The sequence below is a fragment of the Mastigoproctus giganteus genome, chromosome 12, assembly GCF_048544385.1.
Source record: "Mastigoproctus giganteus isolate SK-2022 chromosome 12, ASM4854438v1, whole genome shotgun sequence".
NCBI classification, from domain to species: domain Eukaryota; kingdom Metazoa; phylum Arthropoda; class Arachnida; order Uropygi; family Thelyphonidae; genus Mastigoproctus; species Mastigoproctus giganteus.
Window position 1 is genome coordinate 100,123,938 of NC_143586.1, and position 17,312 is coordinate 100,141,249.

Consider the following 17,312-nt stretch of genomic DNA (forward strand, 5'->3'; position numbering starts at 1 on the left):
GTGACAGGATTTAAACCAGTGGTGGGATTCACCGATTCACACCAGTTTGTATGAACCAGTTTCTAAAATGTCCTGAGTTTTCCGACCTAGTCCTTAATCCTTGTAGTCCATGCAAAATTTTCTTTGTATGGAATATTTTTTTTTTTATAAAAACACAGTAAAATATTTTACATGTATTCATTATATTATTGACATGGCAGGGCATCATGGTATTTGTGTAGACTCAGTAGTGGTTACTCTCTTGCACATCTACCCTTTACATTTGTGTTATTCATTAATTTGTTTTGTGCAAATATAAATAAGTTAACAAATGTAACACAATTATATAATTGTTTAATGTCAATTTTAAGATTTAGTAATTTTTATATCTACATTATTATCATATTATTACTGTAATACTATTATTACAATTTGAAATTTATCTACACATATTTCAGCCACAAAAATGAAGCGAAAACATGTTTTTTATAATTTTTTTTAAAAAAGAAACCAAAAAACGAAATTCAAATGAAGATCAGAGTGGAATTCTAACACAGGTGATGAAGTTTCCACATCTAATACTGTACAAACAGGAGGTGAATTTTCAGCAACTGTTCCTCCTGATTGCTGGAGCACAAAGGTGGTTGAGGAATTCCAGAAAAAATATGATTTATTTATTCTCAACAGGAAACTGGGTTGTAATACCGTACAAAAATAGATTCAATAAAAATGAAGGGAATTTATGTATCAGTGGAATGGAGTAACTGCAATATTGAAGAATCTGAGAAAAATAAAACCATCCAGCAAGCATCTCTTCAAAAGAAAATGGATGAACACCTTTCATCGAAAGCACACCAAATATGTTTACAACTGAAATACATTACATTTGATAATTACATCACATAGATGATGTAATTATCAAATGCATAGATAAAATAAATCAAAAATATACCAGCTCTACATGTAAAGTCTTTAATACAATTTACAGTATAGCAAAAAGAAGCCATTTTCTGACATTGAAAATGAGATTGAACTATAAGCGAAAAATGGGTTGGACATGGGAGTGGGACTCCATTCTTGCAAAATCACTGTTAAAATAGTTGATCACATTGCATCAGAAATTAAAAAAGAAATATGTAATAAATTAATCAAAAAAAAAGATTTAAAGCTTTGTATCATCACTGATGAAGCTTCAACTGTACCTAGTAAATCAATGCTCATAATTTTTATAAAAGTTGAAGATTCTGATCTTTTGCCAACAATTTTCTTTGATTTGGTTGAGTTAGAAGCACAGGATTCTTAGACTATATAAACAGATTTGTTAGAGTTTACACAAAATTGGATTCAATACTGGATATTTGAAAAATAATTTGGTAATATTTTGTTCTGATGGTGCTTGGGTGTAAATCAGTAGTGACCACCAGACTTTTAAAAGATTTCCTGACATTTGGCATTGTTTAAAGCAGCATTTCTTAAACTGTGTTTGTTTGTTATTTGGTTTTTAGGAGCATTAGCAATTAAGGCCATATTGCTCCTGGAGAGGAATATGCGGTGGTCATTCCCTGACCTTTCTGCATCCTCCGTATTTGGTGGGCACGGGCTCAAACCCCTGTCTAATCAAGAAGCGTGTGCTATGCACTGCTGCTCCTGTGGCGCCTCAAACTGTGTTCTGCGGAACTAGTGTTCCGTGAGATGTGAACAAGTGTTCTGTGAAAAATCATAATTAATAAAATAAAATAAAGTTTGTATATTTGTAGTGTACGTCACTTTTGTATCATTATAATATTTAACATAATTTTTTTTTCAGCTATTAATATACTAGCATTGACTAACAATCAAATAGACCGCAGAACACTTTATTTTGGTGGGCCTTGCATAGAGAAGTATGACACCTATGAAAAAGTAGCAATGTAGAGATTTGTATGCAATTCAGTTGGGAGTACATCGGTTGAAAGAGAGGAGGAAGCGAACCGATATCATAACTAAACTTATTTCCTAGTATAAATCTTTTTGATAATTATTAATATTTTGAAATATTATTATTAAAATATGTGACCATAGATTTGTGGTTGTAAAAAGGAACTTTAAAACGAGAAGCAAAGTACTTCTAGTAGTGCAACTGTGGTCGATGAACACAATACTGTCACACTTCGAAGTGATGATGAACAGTCGCAGCCTTTTGTTCCCCAAAAATTCGAAGTGAAAAAACAGGAACTAACTAATAAAAGACCAAAACGAAAGTACAATGAGAGTTATTTGAATTTTGGCTTCACATGTGTTGGAAATTAAGATGCTTCTGATGCACAGTGTGTCTATGTAATAAAATATTACAAACAGTTCTTTGGCTCCTGCTAAACTTGTGTTTCATAAGTGTTCAGTGAATATGTTGTGAGATGAAAAGTGTTCCATGACTAAAAAAGTTTGGGAAATGCTGGTTTAAAGCATCACTTGAAACTTGTTTTAGCTGATTCCATTGTTGAAATAAAACAAGTGAATCATTTCAAAATGTTCATAGATAAAATTACACGATTTGTCACTAATGAAAAACAAAAAAAAAATCAAAGAACTTTTCAACGTTTTGAAAACACTTGGACTAGAAATTATAAAAGATTGGTAGAGTCTTGGGGGCCAAGATGGACTGTTTGCTATTTGCTGTATGGCATGCTAACCAGCTTTATACAAATATTATCGGGAATGGCTCCCTGTCTTTGCAACAAATTCTTCTTACATGATTTAGCAATAAAGATAGACACCATCATCCAAGTTTCTTGCGACGACCGACTAACTGATTAAAATAAATTTATTAATATAAAAATAAAAATGATATATACATAAGATAAAACAGAAATAAAATAAGATAAAAGCGTTAAAATACAATAAGATAAAAGTGTTAAAATATAATATAATAAAAGCGTTAATATACATAGTAGCTTTCAAAGCGAAGTGCCTCTTCATCAGCTGACGAAGAGGCACTCATTCTCCTGATGCCTTTGTTGTTGTCTCTTGTTGCCTGGTATAGAAAACAGTCATTCAGTAAATCCATAAATATTCTGCTAATGTCCATCCTACAAGTTTCAGTAAATATCTGGAAAGTTAAATCCCAAGTGATAAGATATTCTGATGTACTCACCCACTCTGTCTGTATAGCTCCCTCTGGCCACATGCTATTCAAGGCAGGTCACTCTTTATTGTCAGTATAATTTCTTTGATGAGTGACTAATAAACTTATATTTATTTTCTCCTATTCTGATTTCATTATGTAACATATGTTCAAAAAGGTATTTATTTGCATTTCGTGGTGTTTTTTTATGTAATTTGGGTTTGCCAAGTATGAATATGACCTTAGTTTTTAGTAGTGTGTCAAGAAATGAAATGAAAGAAAACTAAATATGTAATAGTACTGTATTACATCAGATTTATTAACAATGTTTAACTTCTGTACAAAACAGAGTATTAATATTTGCCAGAAGTAAACAACAGCTTTATCCCACCTTTGGTATCTCTTCTCCATTGATTGTATGTCCTGGTGGAATCTCTCTCTCGCTCTCTCTCTCTCTGTTTATAAAAATAGCAAGACAAGTCTGGAGATTAACTTACATAAAATACATATAAGAAATAATTACATGACTGCCATAGGTGAGTGTATTTATTTAATTATTAAATAAAAATATTTTCAAAGCTGCCACCTGTTATTTGTTTAAAATCTAACTCTGTATACAATTACTTGGGCACATGGAGAAGAGATAGTTCACTGTATTACAGACCATACCATCTGTATGTATTTCTTCCTTAAATCTTGTAGAAAATTCACATTTCTAAAAGTTGGCAGATAGTATACTATTTGGATTCAACAAATGATTTTGGCAGAAGCATCTTCAAGTTCACAAAAAAATATGAAAGTATTAACAAATTATCATTGCCTGATGCACCAATTAAAAACATTTGTTATAACATGTACATTTCACATAGGTTTCTTCAATATAAAAGAGAAGAGGGTTTCATTACTTTTTTATGTGCATCTCAGTAATAATGTGTGTGTTTTATAATTTTATATTATTCGCCACTGATGGGGAATCAAAGAGTTCCAAAATCTTTGTTATATCTCTATATGACTTTTAAAGTTTTATAAATTATTATTTCTTTCCAACATAGCATAGTGCATTTATTTTGCAAATTGCATAGGTTTATCATAAATTAAAAAACTGAACACACTGTGTTAAATACTAGGAGTCAGTACATAGGTGACTTTCAACAGAGAACGTCAACTAGTTAATAGTCTATGAAAAGAAGCATATACAAAGTAATAAATAGAGATAGCATGCATGCAGTAATTAAACAGGTAGATTGTGAAAGAATATTGCAATCTATGTGCCAAATGGATGAAAACTAGAGGCAGCATTAAGAAGTTTAGAGTTAAAAACTTTTGTTTATAACAGTTAATAATTAGAGATTCCAGTATCTGAAGTTGAAGTTCTAAATTAAACTTAATAATCTGAGCTTTATCAATACAGTTGGAGATTGTGAAAACATCAAACATACTCACATATCCACATATTGATGAGGCTAAGTTCAGGATTAAGTTATTCTTCAATTGCTAACATTGGAATCTCTGGTTATTATTTGATTTAAATAACATTTTTGTATCTCTCATCTTCTTATTCTGGATTTCCTTACTGATTTTCTTCTGTTTGGAATTGGAAAAAAAAAAAGATTTAACTCAATTTCATAATCATTGCATGATAGGTCATGCTCTCTGTTTATTACTTCATAGACTTTTCATTGACAGTTAATAGCTAAAGGTGTCTAGTGCTTTCACCAGATGTTCTGACCCCTATATTTTAATAAGTTATAGCATTATTTGGAAATTGCTAACTTAATAATAGTTCAGTAATTTGAATTTATTAGTATAGTACTGGAAAAACTCTTCATGAAATCAAAGCTCAAGTAAACATTAGTCATAAAAAAAAAAAACCTTCTAAATGTAACTCATGTATCCTTTATCTGTCTTGTCCAATTCCTCTTTAAATTTTTGCCTGTTCTCTAGTCTTCATTTATGCTTTATCAGTTTAAACCTATATCTTCTCATTTGTGTGTTGCCTGTAAAAGAGGAAAGATAGCTATGATATTTAGTTTACTTTTACCTAACACTTTTAAAGCCTTAAGTGCCTCAATCAGTTATCAGGAAGGTACTTGGTTTCTCTAGATGTTGAAACAGAAACAGATGAAGATACAAGTTTGTAAATCAAATGTCTGATAATAAAAATTTTTGTTCGTAGACTAGGAGTTCACTATATTATTGTTAAAAAAAAAAAAAAAAAAAAAAAACTTTTTAGTAATGTAATTTTTTAAACATTATTTTGAGTTTTTGATGATAAATTTACTCTGTTAGGTACAGGGCCAGCTCAAGGGTTAATGGTGCCCCTAGGCCACACTGACTGATGGCACCTCCAACCAATGCGAAGATTTTAATTTTTTAGAATGATTAATTTTATCAATTTGTGCCAGGTTTAGGGGGTTTTGGCATGCCTAGGTCAGTGCCTACTCAGTTTTACCATAAAGTCAGCCCTGGTTAGGTAATAAAGAAAAATATTGAAAAGCATAAAAAAGCACATAATAAATTTAAAAATATTTTTTAAATTTATATGTGCTTTTATATGCTATTTATATATTTTTAAAAATAAAAATATATACATTTATATATATAAAAGCATTTATATACATAATTTTAATTTTTACAAAATTTCAAAATTCTACAAAATATACTGCTATGGGCAATTCAGCACCAGAAACCAATGCCAGATTTAGGTAATCTGCAGATCCTAAACTCTGTCCTTAACCAAGAGGATTAATATTGATCCAATTCCCCCTGCCTTGCTAGAAGCCCACACACATTTGGAAAACTCTCTTGTGTATTGGTTAATAACATAAAATCTAAATTAAATTCACATATTGGTTTATGTTATTCAATCTAAAATGTTATAACTTGAATTTTTCCAAGGTTTATGTTTATCTCCAAATGTTTCCTTTTAGTTCTCATATAATGAACATTGTGTACATTTTCTTGTTATAAAATTTTTAATAATATGCAAATGAATTTAATTTGTATATTTTAGATCTACCAAGGTGTGTAGAATCATTGAAATTGTTGGAGCTGAATGTAACTGTTGGCCTAGAGTACTGCAACACGCTACAGTGTGTTCGGGGTACTGGACCTCGCCTGAGTTACCACATTCCTATATCCAAGTATATGTCATTGGAATATGTTACATTGCAATTCAAGTAGGTTTAGACATTGTTTATTTTAATTATTGAATTACTAACAAATGAAAAACAAGCAGATTTTATATAGTGATATCTGTTTATTTTCTCATTTGTAGTTTCATTTACTACATTAAATAAACTTGTAAAAATAAAAAAAGGGTACAGGATACAAGAGGATCCCTGGCAAGAGAAAATGACAGAATAACAATTCATTTAGAGTTTAGTACATTTGGATTTGATGAGGTACGCAACAAATCGAAAAGCTGTTGAGAGGTTGTACAGCATAAGTAATCAGAAAATTAGATAATACAAGATGTGGCCATAGAAAGCTCAATAAAAAAGGTAATATTTTGATGTCAGTATTCATGAATTATATCTTAGATTACATAAAAAAGTATAGGTGGTTATAAAATAACTCCTGGGTTTTTTATTTTCAAGATATATTTAGGAGGGATCAGCAGAAGAAGGGAGTAGGTTTTTGTCAAAAGTAATCAGTGAATAGCATGAGTAGTTAAGAATTATTTAAAGCACTGTAATCATTAATAGAAAGAACTAAGTCAAATTATAGGGGATGACACTGACTTAAATGAATTTTTCACTTGCTTGATTCTTCACTCTGAGCACTGAGAGCAAAAAAACCTTTCCCATTTCACCCATCCATTTGTTCCAAATGTTTGTCTAGTTCTACCTTGAATTTATTTAAGCTATCAACTTCCACGTCAACAGATGGAAGTTTGTTCCAGCAATCAACTACCCGCTGGCTAAAGGTAAATTTCTGAACATCTATTTGACAACTGTCTTTCCTCAATTTGAATATCTCCCCTCAGGCGAATCTGGGCAAGAAGAAGAATCCCATCAGCATTGAGCAGGCTCAGTGCTGATGGGATCAGATCACCTTGCAGGTGCGTAGTCTCCAGATTCTGTAATTTGTTTAACTTAAGCCTTTCTTTGTGAGAGCACCCCTTTGGTCCCCCTCATCAGTCTTGTTGCCCTTCTCTATACTCATGTCTAAGAATATATAAATTCATACACCGACCATTGAATAAAATTTAATATGACTACAATCTTTACACAAAAAAAAAAAAAATTTACAATAAACTATTACGGAATGCTAAAAACTGTAATAAAAGATCATTTACAATAAAATTTGCTAAAATATAAAACATTAAAAGCGCTAAAAATCTGAAGCTTTCGGGAGCGTCAGCTCCCTTCTTCAACAGTGATATGATTTCCTGCAACATCTCCTTAAGTAGCAGGCTCACGGTACCTCCACACGTGGTATTTCTCCACGTGGTTCAATCGGCACATGGTCAGAACTGGAAGCGGAAATGTCTCGGGAACGTGGCAAAGAAAATCGTTCATCCGACCTTAATATAATTGTTTCAAAGATAGGATTAATACGTATACCTCTATCTCTGTTTATTGTATTCCTACTGGATGAACTAATCCGTAAACCCTCGAGCCATTTACGCTCCCAGTATCCATGTGCACGATCCAAAATAATAGCGTCCTCCGGGGAGATTTGATGCTGCTTCTCCCAAAAATGTTCGGCCACAGCAGACTTGTTGTATTCAGCGGTTCTTATGGCATTTAAATGTTCCCCCAGACGATCCCTGAGCCGCCGTTTTGTTTCCCCCACATAACACTCCCCACAATCCGGGCATTCTATTCTATAAACCACTCCACTACTAAGATCTTTTGGTACGCGGTCTTTGACCTGAGACACAGCTGTGCACAGCCTCCGCCCAGGAAGCTGTACACAGCGTGTCCCATAACCCCGTAAAATTCTTGCTAGATGTTCAGTAAGGCCCGGATAGTAGGGGATGTATGCGGTGGCTACCGGAACGAACGACTCCCTACGTTCGGACACTCCTCTACTATATCTATCCAGGATCCTCTGGGGGTATCCGCACTTTCTAAGTTCTGCCGTGACACGATTAATTTCTTTTTCTTTATCCTCAGAAGTGGTACAGTGTGATCTTACTCTGTCAAATAAAGCTTTTGCAACACTATTCTTATATTGTCCAGCTTGTGCTGAATTGAAATGGGTGTATTGACCTCTACACATGGGTTTTTTAAAAACTGACGTCTTAAGTCTAAAACCCACCCTGGAGATCAATACATCCAAAAATGACAGGGTACCACCCGTTTCCACCTCTGAGGTAAATTGTATAAATTGGGAGAAGCTATTAAGCCAGCAAACGGCATCATCCTCCCTCCCCTTCTGGACCAGGGCAAAGGTATCATCAACATATCTTCTCCAATTCCTAATAGGAAACGAACACCCACTAAAAACCCTACTTTCCAACTCCTCCATGGCCAGATTGGCCACGGTGGCACTAATGGGTGAACCCATGGCAGTACCGCGAACCTGCTTATACATAGTTCCTTGAAACAACATGGTAGTACTAGCTAGACATAATTCTACCCCGGTGCAAATGTCTTCCACACCGAGAAGTGATCTATTACCAAGGGAGACATCCCTGGTCAATGCCATTTTTACACAATATACTGCATGACTAATAGGAATACATGTAAATAAAGATATAACGTCAAAAGAGATCATGCTCTCATCATCATTTATAGTCAAATTCCCCACAAAATTCACAAACTCTCTACTGTCTTTAACAACATATTCGGACTGCCCCACTATGGGTGCAATTAATTTAGCCAAGTACCCTGATAGCGCATAGGAAGGACTCCCTATAAATGAAACTATAGGTCTCAAGGGCACTTCTGCCTTATGAATTTTTGGCAGTCCGTAGAATCGCGGCAGTTGACTACCTGTAGTGTGTCCGATGACCAGTAAGTCTCCTTGGTAATCTTCTCCGTGTTCAACCAGGATTGTATCAGTTTATTGACTCGCTGTTCCAGCCCCACCAACGGGTTCCTCTGGATCACCTTATAAGTGTTATTATCTTGCAGAAGATCCAATGCCTTCTTATTATAATCTTCTGTATTCAGGACAATACACCCATTTCAATTCAGCACAAGCTGGACAATATAAGAATAGTGTTGCAAAAGCTTTATTTGACAGAGTAAGATCACACTGTACCACTTCTGAGGATAAAGAAAAAGAAATTAATCGTGTCACGGCAGAACTTAGAAAGTGCGGATACCCCCAGAGGATCCTGGATAGATATAGTAGAGGAGTGTCCGAACGTAGGGAGTCGTTCGTTCCGGTAGCCACCGCATACATCCCCTACTATCCGGGCCTTACTGAACATCTAGCAAGAATTTTACGGGGTTATGGGACACGCTGTGTACAGCTTCCTGGGCGGAGGCTGTGCACAGCTGTGTCTCAGGTCAAAGACCGCGTACCAAAAGATCTTAGTAGTGGAGTGGTTTATAGAATAGAATGCCCGGATTGTGGGGAGTGTTATGTGGGGGAAACAAAACGGCGGCTCAGGGATCGTCTGGGGGAACATTTAAATGCCATAAGAACCGCTGAATACAACAAGTCTGCTGTGGCCGAACATTTTTGGGAGAAGCAGCATCAAATCTCCCCGGAGGACGCTATTATTTTGGATCGTGCACATGGATACTGGGAGCGTAAATGGCTCGAGGGTTTACGGATTAGTTCATCCAGTAGGAATACAATAAACAGAGATAGAGGTATAAGTATTAATCCTATCTTTGAAACAATTATATTAAGGTCGGATGAACGATTTTCTTTGCCACGTTCCCGAGACATTTCCGCTTCCAGTTCTGACCATGTGCCGATTGAACCACGTGGAGAAATACCACGTGTGGAGGTACCGTGAGCCTGCTACTTAAGGAGATGTTGCAGGAAGTCATATCACTGTTGAAGAAGGGAGCTGACGCTCCCGAAAGCTTCAGATTTTTAGCGCTTTTAATGTTTTATATTTTAGCAAATTTTATTGTAAATGATCTTTTATTACAGTTTTTAGCATTCCGTAATAGTTTATTGTAAATTTTTTTTTTTTTTTTTTTTTTTGTGTAAAGATTGTAGTCATATTTAAATTTTATTCAATGGTCGGTGTATGAATTTATATATTCTTAGACATGAGTTTTCCCGACCTCAGAGGCCTCTTTCAGGATATTCTCTATACTCATTCTAGCAACTCTACATCCTTCCTAAAATGTAGCTTCCAGTACACAAGGGGTATCTTGACATTGCCTTATACAAGGAGATAATCATCTCCTTATCCCTGCTTGCAAAATTCCTGTATATCATTGACAAGACCCCATGACTTACTCTGACAGTCTGTCTGCACAGCTCAGAAAACTTCATATCTGACTGCACAATCCCCCCAGGTCTCTCATTCTCCAACACCCAGTTGGTACATTTCTCTAGGGTTACTGCTACACATATGCATACTTTACATTTGTCAATGTTAAACTTCAGTTGCCACTACTCAGACCATCTGCACAACCTTTCCAGTTGAATAAAAGAGTCGTCGAGTAGGAGGACATAGAAAGTGGTAATCAACAGATGCTCCTCTTCTTCATGGACTAATGTTATTAGTGGAGTCCCCCAGGGTTCGGTGTTGGGTCCACCGTTGTTTTGTATATTTATCAGTGATATTGATGAAGGTATATGAGGCTTAATGTCGAAGTTTGTAGATGATACAAAGGTTGGCAGGGTTGTTAATGATAGTAATGGCAGTGTGCTACTGCAAAAGGATTTAGAAATTTTGGGCAGATGGGCTGAGAAGTGGCAACTGAAGTTTAACATTGACAAATGCAAAGTACTGCATATGGGTAGAAGTAACTGCAGAGAAATGTACCAACTCTGTCGTTACTACACTTAGGGTGATTGAAAATGAAAAAGATCTGGGAGTAATTGTACAGTCAGATATGAAGTTTTCTGAGCAACACAGACAGGCTGCCAGAGCAGGTCGTGGGGTGTCAATGATATACAGGAATTTTGCTAGTAGGGAAAAAGAGGTGATTATCCCTTTGTATAAAGCAATGGTCAAGCCATGCCTTGAGTGCTGCATACAGGTCTGGAGGCTTCATTTTAGGAAGGATGTAAAGTTGCTTGAGCATGTACAGAGAAGAGCAACAAGATTGGTGAGAAATGAAGGGGTCCTCTTATCAAGAAAGGCTAAAGTTCTGCAAATTGCTGTGGCTGGAGACTGCATCTGCAAAGTGATCTGATTGAGGTGTATAAGGCCTTGAATGGGTTGAGCACGCTGAATTCTGATGGGATTCTTCCGTTTGCTCAGATTACAAACCTAAAAGGACATAAATTCAAATTGAGGAAAGACAGTTGTAGAATAGATGTGCGGAAATTTGCCTTTAGTCAGCGGGTGGTTAATTGCTGGAACAAACTTTCATTCGTCGTTGCGGAAGTTGATTAGTTAAATGAATTCAAGGAGGAACTGGACAAACTTTTAGGGGGAATGGGTGTGTGAAATTGATTTTTTTTTATTATTTTTATTTTTTTTTGGCTGATGCTACATACGCTGGCCTTCTTGCAATGCATGCCTCCATTACTACTACTAGATCCTGTTGCAGTAGCATACTGTTATTACTATTATTAACAACCCTCCCAACCTTTGTATTATCTGCAAACTTTGACATAAAGCTTGATATACTTTCATCAATATCAATGATAAATATACAAAACAACAATGGACCCTGCACCAAAACCTGGGGGACTCCACTAATAACATTAATCCACAAAGAGAAGTATCCATTGATTACCATTTTGTCTTCTTCCACTCAACCATCCTTTTATCCATTGTAGCAACTTGCCCTTAATGCCATATTGCTCCAATTTGTACAGTAGTCTTCCGTGGGCAACAGTATCAAAAGCTTTGCTGAAATCCAAGTACATGATATCAAAATTTATTTTTTTGCATCCAGTTTCTCTATAACCATATCATAGTATGCAATCAAATTGGTCAGACAAGACTTCCCCTTAACAAACCCATGCTATGTCTGAATTATTACTGCTGTCTTTTATAGATGATCCTGCAATGCTTCTTTAACCAATGACTATTACTTTCCCTGGAACAGAAGTCAAACTAATAGGTGTGTAATTACTTGTGTCACCCTTCGATCCCTTTTGTGAATTGGAGATACATTTGCACATCTCCAGTCTGTGGGGAATTCCCCTGAGTCCAAGGATGGTCTCATAATTACGGCTAATGGTTTGCTTCCTTCCTTTGTCACCTCCTTTAATATAACTGGCTAGATCCCATCCACACCAGGTGCCTTTCTTATGTTTAACTTCAACGATTTCTCCTCCACTTTGCTCTCAGTTATAACAAAATCATTTAACTCCCTGTTAGAGTTTGATAAATGTCTAACCCTCTCCTCCTTGAATAATTTCTCGTGTGTGAATGTAGATGCAAAATACTCATTCAGTTTATCAGCAATTTGAGCATGATCATCAATAGTTGAACCGCTGACCGGGCTAGCCGGGTAGGTAAAGTGCCTGCCTGGCAACCCAAAGGTCGTGGGTTCGATTCCCGCCTCGGGCTGGACAGTGGATGGTGCCGAACCAACCGGTTGGTTGGATATCCCGGCCACGATACACGAAGGAAGCAAGAAAAAAACTCGTTCCTTCGTGTATTGATCACATCATACGAAATAAATAAAATAGTTGAACCAACTATGTTAAGTGGACCACTCTGATTCATTCTCATCCTTTTAGAGTTTATACAAGTAAAGAAGTCTTTGCTGTTTTTCTCTGCATTCATTACCAAAGATTTCTCATCTGCCTTTGCATGCCTAACCTCCTTTGTGACTTTATTACAGACTAACTTATATATACCACAGGTTTCTGTGTCGCCTGATAATTTATATGCATCCATGCATTTTTCTTCTTTGCCACGAGCCTCATTAGTCATCTGACATCCATTTGGGCTTAAATATAGAACAGTAGTTCTTATTTGGAACAAAAAGCCTAGTAGCTTCCAAGATTACTTCCTTGAATGCTTCCCATTTAGAATTTTCTGTTGGTAACATCATCAGTTGGTCCAGCTGTGTAGAACTTAAAAAAATCTCTGAGACCACTGTAGTCACCTTTACGAAAGCAAAAACCCTTCCCTTTACCCCTGATTGTAGTTACATCATTAAGTAAATCCCACATCACACTGTGATCACTGCCACCTAGTGTCCTTTATCTGTAAATTCTTATTGCATGAATAATGACTGCTTATAATCAGAGTGTTACTCTCTCTTGTTGCCTCTCTAACATGCTGCTGTAGAAAACAATCATCCAATAAATTGACAAAAGCCTTGCTAATGTGCAAGTGACCAATCCTCAAGTTCCAGTCAATATCTGGGAAGTTAAAATTCCCCATTAAGACACACTGATTTACTGGCCCACTCTGTTTCTCTGTATAATTGTTTATTGTACTCATCAGAGTCATTAGGCCTATACAAACTCATATCCTCATTTTTGCTTTCCCAGTGCTTATGTCACACTAAACTGACTCAACATTGCACTGTCCATCTATGTCAACTTGATGCACTTCCTTAGATTTTGTTTCTTAACTATCGGCGCCTCCGTAGCCAGGTGGGAAGGAGCAACAGTGCGTAGCACACGCTTCTTGATTAGACCGGGGTTCGAGCCCGTCACCACCAAATACGGATGATGCGGAAAGGTCAGGGAATGACCACCGCACATCCCGGAGCAATATGGCCTTAGTTGCTAATGCTCCTAAAAACCAAACAACAACGTTTCTTAACTATCAGCATAACCCCTCCTCCTTTGCTATCCTTTCTGTACATATTGTACTCCCCAAATTCCAATTCTTCATTCTTATATCTGTGTGACACCATGTCTCTGATATGGAGAAGTGCCAATGTATTGCCAATGCATAAAGGCGATTCTAAGAGTGAAGTTGGTAACTACATACCAGTAAGTCTGACTTCGGTGGTAGGGAAAATCTTAGAGGCAATGATTAAAAGTGTAATCAAGAAACAATTCAGTTAGATATGGCATTCTAAAGGATACACAACATGGTTTAACTAACTTAATAGGCTAAAAAGGGATTTAGGGCTGAAAGCCTCAGACTATGGGAAATTTACTAGACAAACAAATTAGTGAAAAGCATCAGTTTATTTTGTAGTAAATCACCGAAGTATGTGAAATGGCATTGTTTTTGTTACATCTCATATTGTGAATGCCTTTACAAGTTGCAATGATGTTGCTCTACCTCGAATAAGGTGCTTCACTGGTAGAGAAGACAGATGTTACTTATTGTCAGCAGATATCACCACCCAAACGGCACCATTTCGGAGCTTGTTGGCCTCTCATCGGTGGGCGGGTAGGTGCCCTGCTGATCCAGTGAGCGACAACCCAGTTATGAAGTATGATTCTACAATACGAAGATGCCAGATGGTTTGCGATAGTAAAGACTAAAAAGTAGTTTAGGGCTGAAAGCCTCAGACTATGGGAAATTTAGTGATCTAGTCAATTAGTCTACAAAAAAAACCCAGTCTTACCTTGGTTGTTTTTGAAAGATTTGTTATTGTTTCACATAATAAAAAGGGGAACATGAAATATGATATTTTTTCCAGATGTTCATTACCCTGCAGAAAACAGGATATGTAGTTTCAAATTTAATATGCTATGAATCAAGCCAAATTTGAAACATGAAAAATGAAAGAAACTAATAGTATCAAATATATATAATAATATTTATATACATAATAAGCATCATTATATGCATAAGAAATACACAGTATTTCTTATGCATATAATGAGTGCAGTATATCATGCAGTATATCTCATTATGCAGTATATCTCATGTGCATGTTTGAAATTTTGTCTTTTAATCGTCTTTAAAACTAGAAAATGAGGAGAAAGTCTGATGTCTAAAAAAAAGTTTTTTTGCCATTTTCAGCAGAATTAATTTTTTTTTTTAAATTAAAAAAACATACGTACAATAAGTATTTCAATGCATTAAGAAAAGATGAAATATTGGCATTGTTCAACCAGAATTCAAAAAACTGAAACGATAAAATAAACTCGTAAAAGTTCATTGTTAAATTTAAAAGTTGCAGTAAAAGTTTGATTTGGACACCTGTCTGGTTCCCTACCATCCTTTTTGCTACACATTGAGGTGCTGCCACTGCCAGGTTAAGGAGTAATGAGAGTGGTAGGAAACAGGTAATTTTTAACTAGGTGTAGTTATATAGCATTACATTCATTTAGAAGTTTATCAAGTTAGATTTTCTACTGGCACCAGAGGTACTAGTATGCATTGGAATAGACTGTAATTGTTTATCAAAAGCAAATAACCTCTATCCCCTCAAAACTTTATAGTGCAGGAGGCAGAAGAGTGAGGAACACATAATAGAAGGAAATTGAAAATGAAATAGTGACACTATAAAATTAAATATAACTCAGATTTATTGGAGTTGCCAGTCCCATCTCAACAGTTAGGCCCTGGATACTAACCAGGGCATATCTTTTCTCAACATCACAAATAGCACTGGCTAACGAAAATGACTGGCAAAACACTAATGCAATTCAAAAGTCACAAAAATTTGAATGTAGTAGAATATGTTGCTTGAATAATTAACATGTAGCATGAGTTAACATTAGATTCAAAACGGGGGAAAAAAATAAAATAAAATAAAAGTAAGAAAATTTTGAGCAAGGGATTATTAGGAATCTATGCTTCAGAATGTTGTAGTTGTGAGCACAGTGCAACGTGGTCTAGCTTTTAGAGGAGAAAATTTTGGGTCACACTTTCTTGGCTTGATATATCTCATTGTTGCAAAGTTTGGCCAATTTCTTGTTAACTATATAAAGCATTGTGGAAGTAGGGAATCAGAAAAACCATTATACCTGTCTAAAACAATGTGTTCAGATTTTTTTTTTTATGAAAATCCCAAACACAAAAAGCATTAAAACCTATAGTATTTAGTAATGTGTATGGATTGAAGGCTGAGATGACAAATGATACTCGTTGATATTAGACTTGAATTTCTGTAGATTGTAATTTTCAGGAAATGCATCGGAAGAAAGGTTGTTCGAGGAAACAGAAGTAGGGAAGAAATGTAGAAGAGGAGATACTGTTTCTGTGCACTTGGAGCTGGACAGTGAATGTATGTTGACTGTTTGTGGCACGTTCACATTGGTTTAGAAGAGAGTGGAAGAATTATAGACGATAACTCAGGACACAGTGCCCATAAAACTACCTACAGAAAAGGCATGCAGCAGAAACTGGTCATCTATGAGACATATGGAGAGACTGTTTAAGAGATGAATCATTAATTAATCTGACTGCATTCTTTTGAATGGGGTCAACCAGATGTGGGAACAATATTCCATGACAGAACAATATGCAATTTATGCAGAGGAAGCAATATTTACAATATTCTGATGCCAAAAGAGATTAGAAGTCATGGTGATCCTTAACAGAGATATGCCATCTCATCTATAAATCTGAGTGCAGTCAAAGATAAGCATAGAAACAGTAGACTTTTTTACAAGAAATGCAACATGGCTACATTCTAGAAGTATTAAAGTTAACTAAGTTCTCTGCCTCATTGTAAAATTAACTGGAGGATATTCAAGAAGTTAAGGCTATTTGTGCATGGCAAGTTTCTCAAACTGGAAGGTAGAACACAGTGTGCTGTCATCAGCAAAACTATGGATCAAATTTCCAGTCAGTGGAGGAAGGTCATTAATAAATAAGAGGAAAAGAATGGGAGAAAGAGCTCAACCTTAGAGAACATCAGCATTAATGGAGAGCTTAAAAGATGCACCATGTACTATCACCTGCAGTGAATGGTCAGAGAGAAAGCTGGATACCCAATTGCAAAAAACAGTCGACAGGCTGCAAGAACTTGTTTAGAAGACCTTCATGCCAAATCTTTGAGACCTTTCAAAAGTCTTAGAAATGTCAAGTGCAACTCTTTGAATTTCACCACATATTTTTAATAGAATTGGCCAGAGATGAGTAACATAAGCCTATATATCACCAGTGGATCAACACTGATGGAATTCGTATTGGCAATCATTAATCAGATGGAAGGTTTCAAGATAGTTGACAAATTTCTGGTTAATGGATAACTTTGGAAATAACAGATTTCCAAGCAGAAGGAAAAACACTAGCCAAATAAAGTGTAATAAGGCA

General features: G+C 35.7%; 2 protein-coding genes across 5 annotated transcripts in view; one reads left to right on the forward strand and one right to left on the reverse strand.

The window, feature by feature from the left end:
- The window catches only part of LOC150077296 (uncharacterized), a 702,167-nt gene that overhangs the window by 642,381 nt on the left and 42,474 nt on the right, over window positions 1–17,312 (forward strand). For all 4 annotated transcript variants that reach the window (XM_090386557.1, XM_090386560.1, XM_090386559.1 and 1 more), the window contains exon 21: window positions 6,093–6,258. In XM_090386557.1, coding sequence (XP_090242683.1) covers window positions 6,093–6,258 — 166 coding nt within the window. The remainder of the gene's footprint in view (window positions 1–6,092; window positions 6,259–17,312) is intronic.
- Window positions 3,424–17,312, reverse strand: part of LOC150077297 (COX assembly mitochondrial protein 2 homolog) — a 102,040-nt gene continuing 88,151 nt past the window's right edge. The window contains exon 4 of the mRNA XM_090386562.1: window positions 3,424–5,076. The gene's annotated coding sequence lies outside the window, so the exon portion shown is untranslated. The remainder of the gene's footprint in view (window positions 5,077–17,312) is intronic.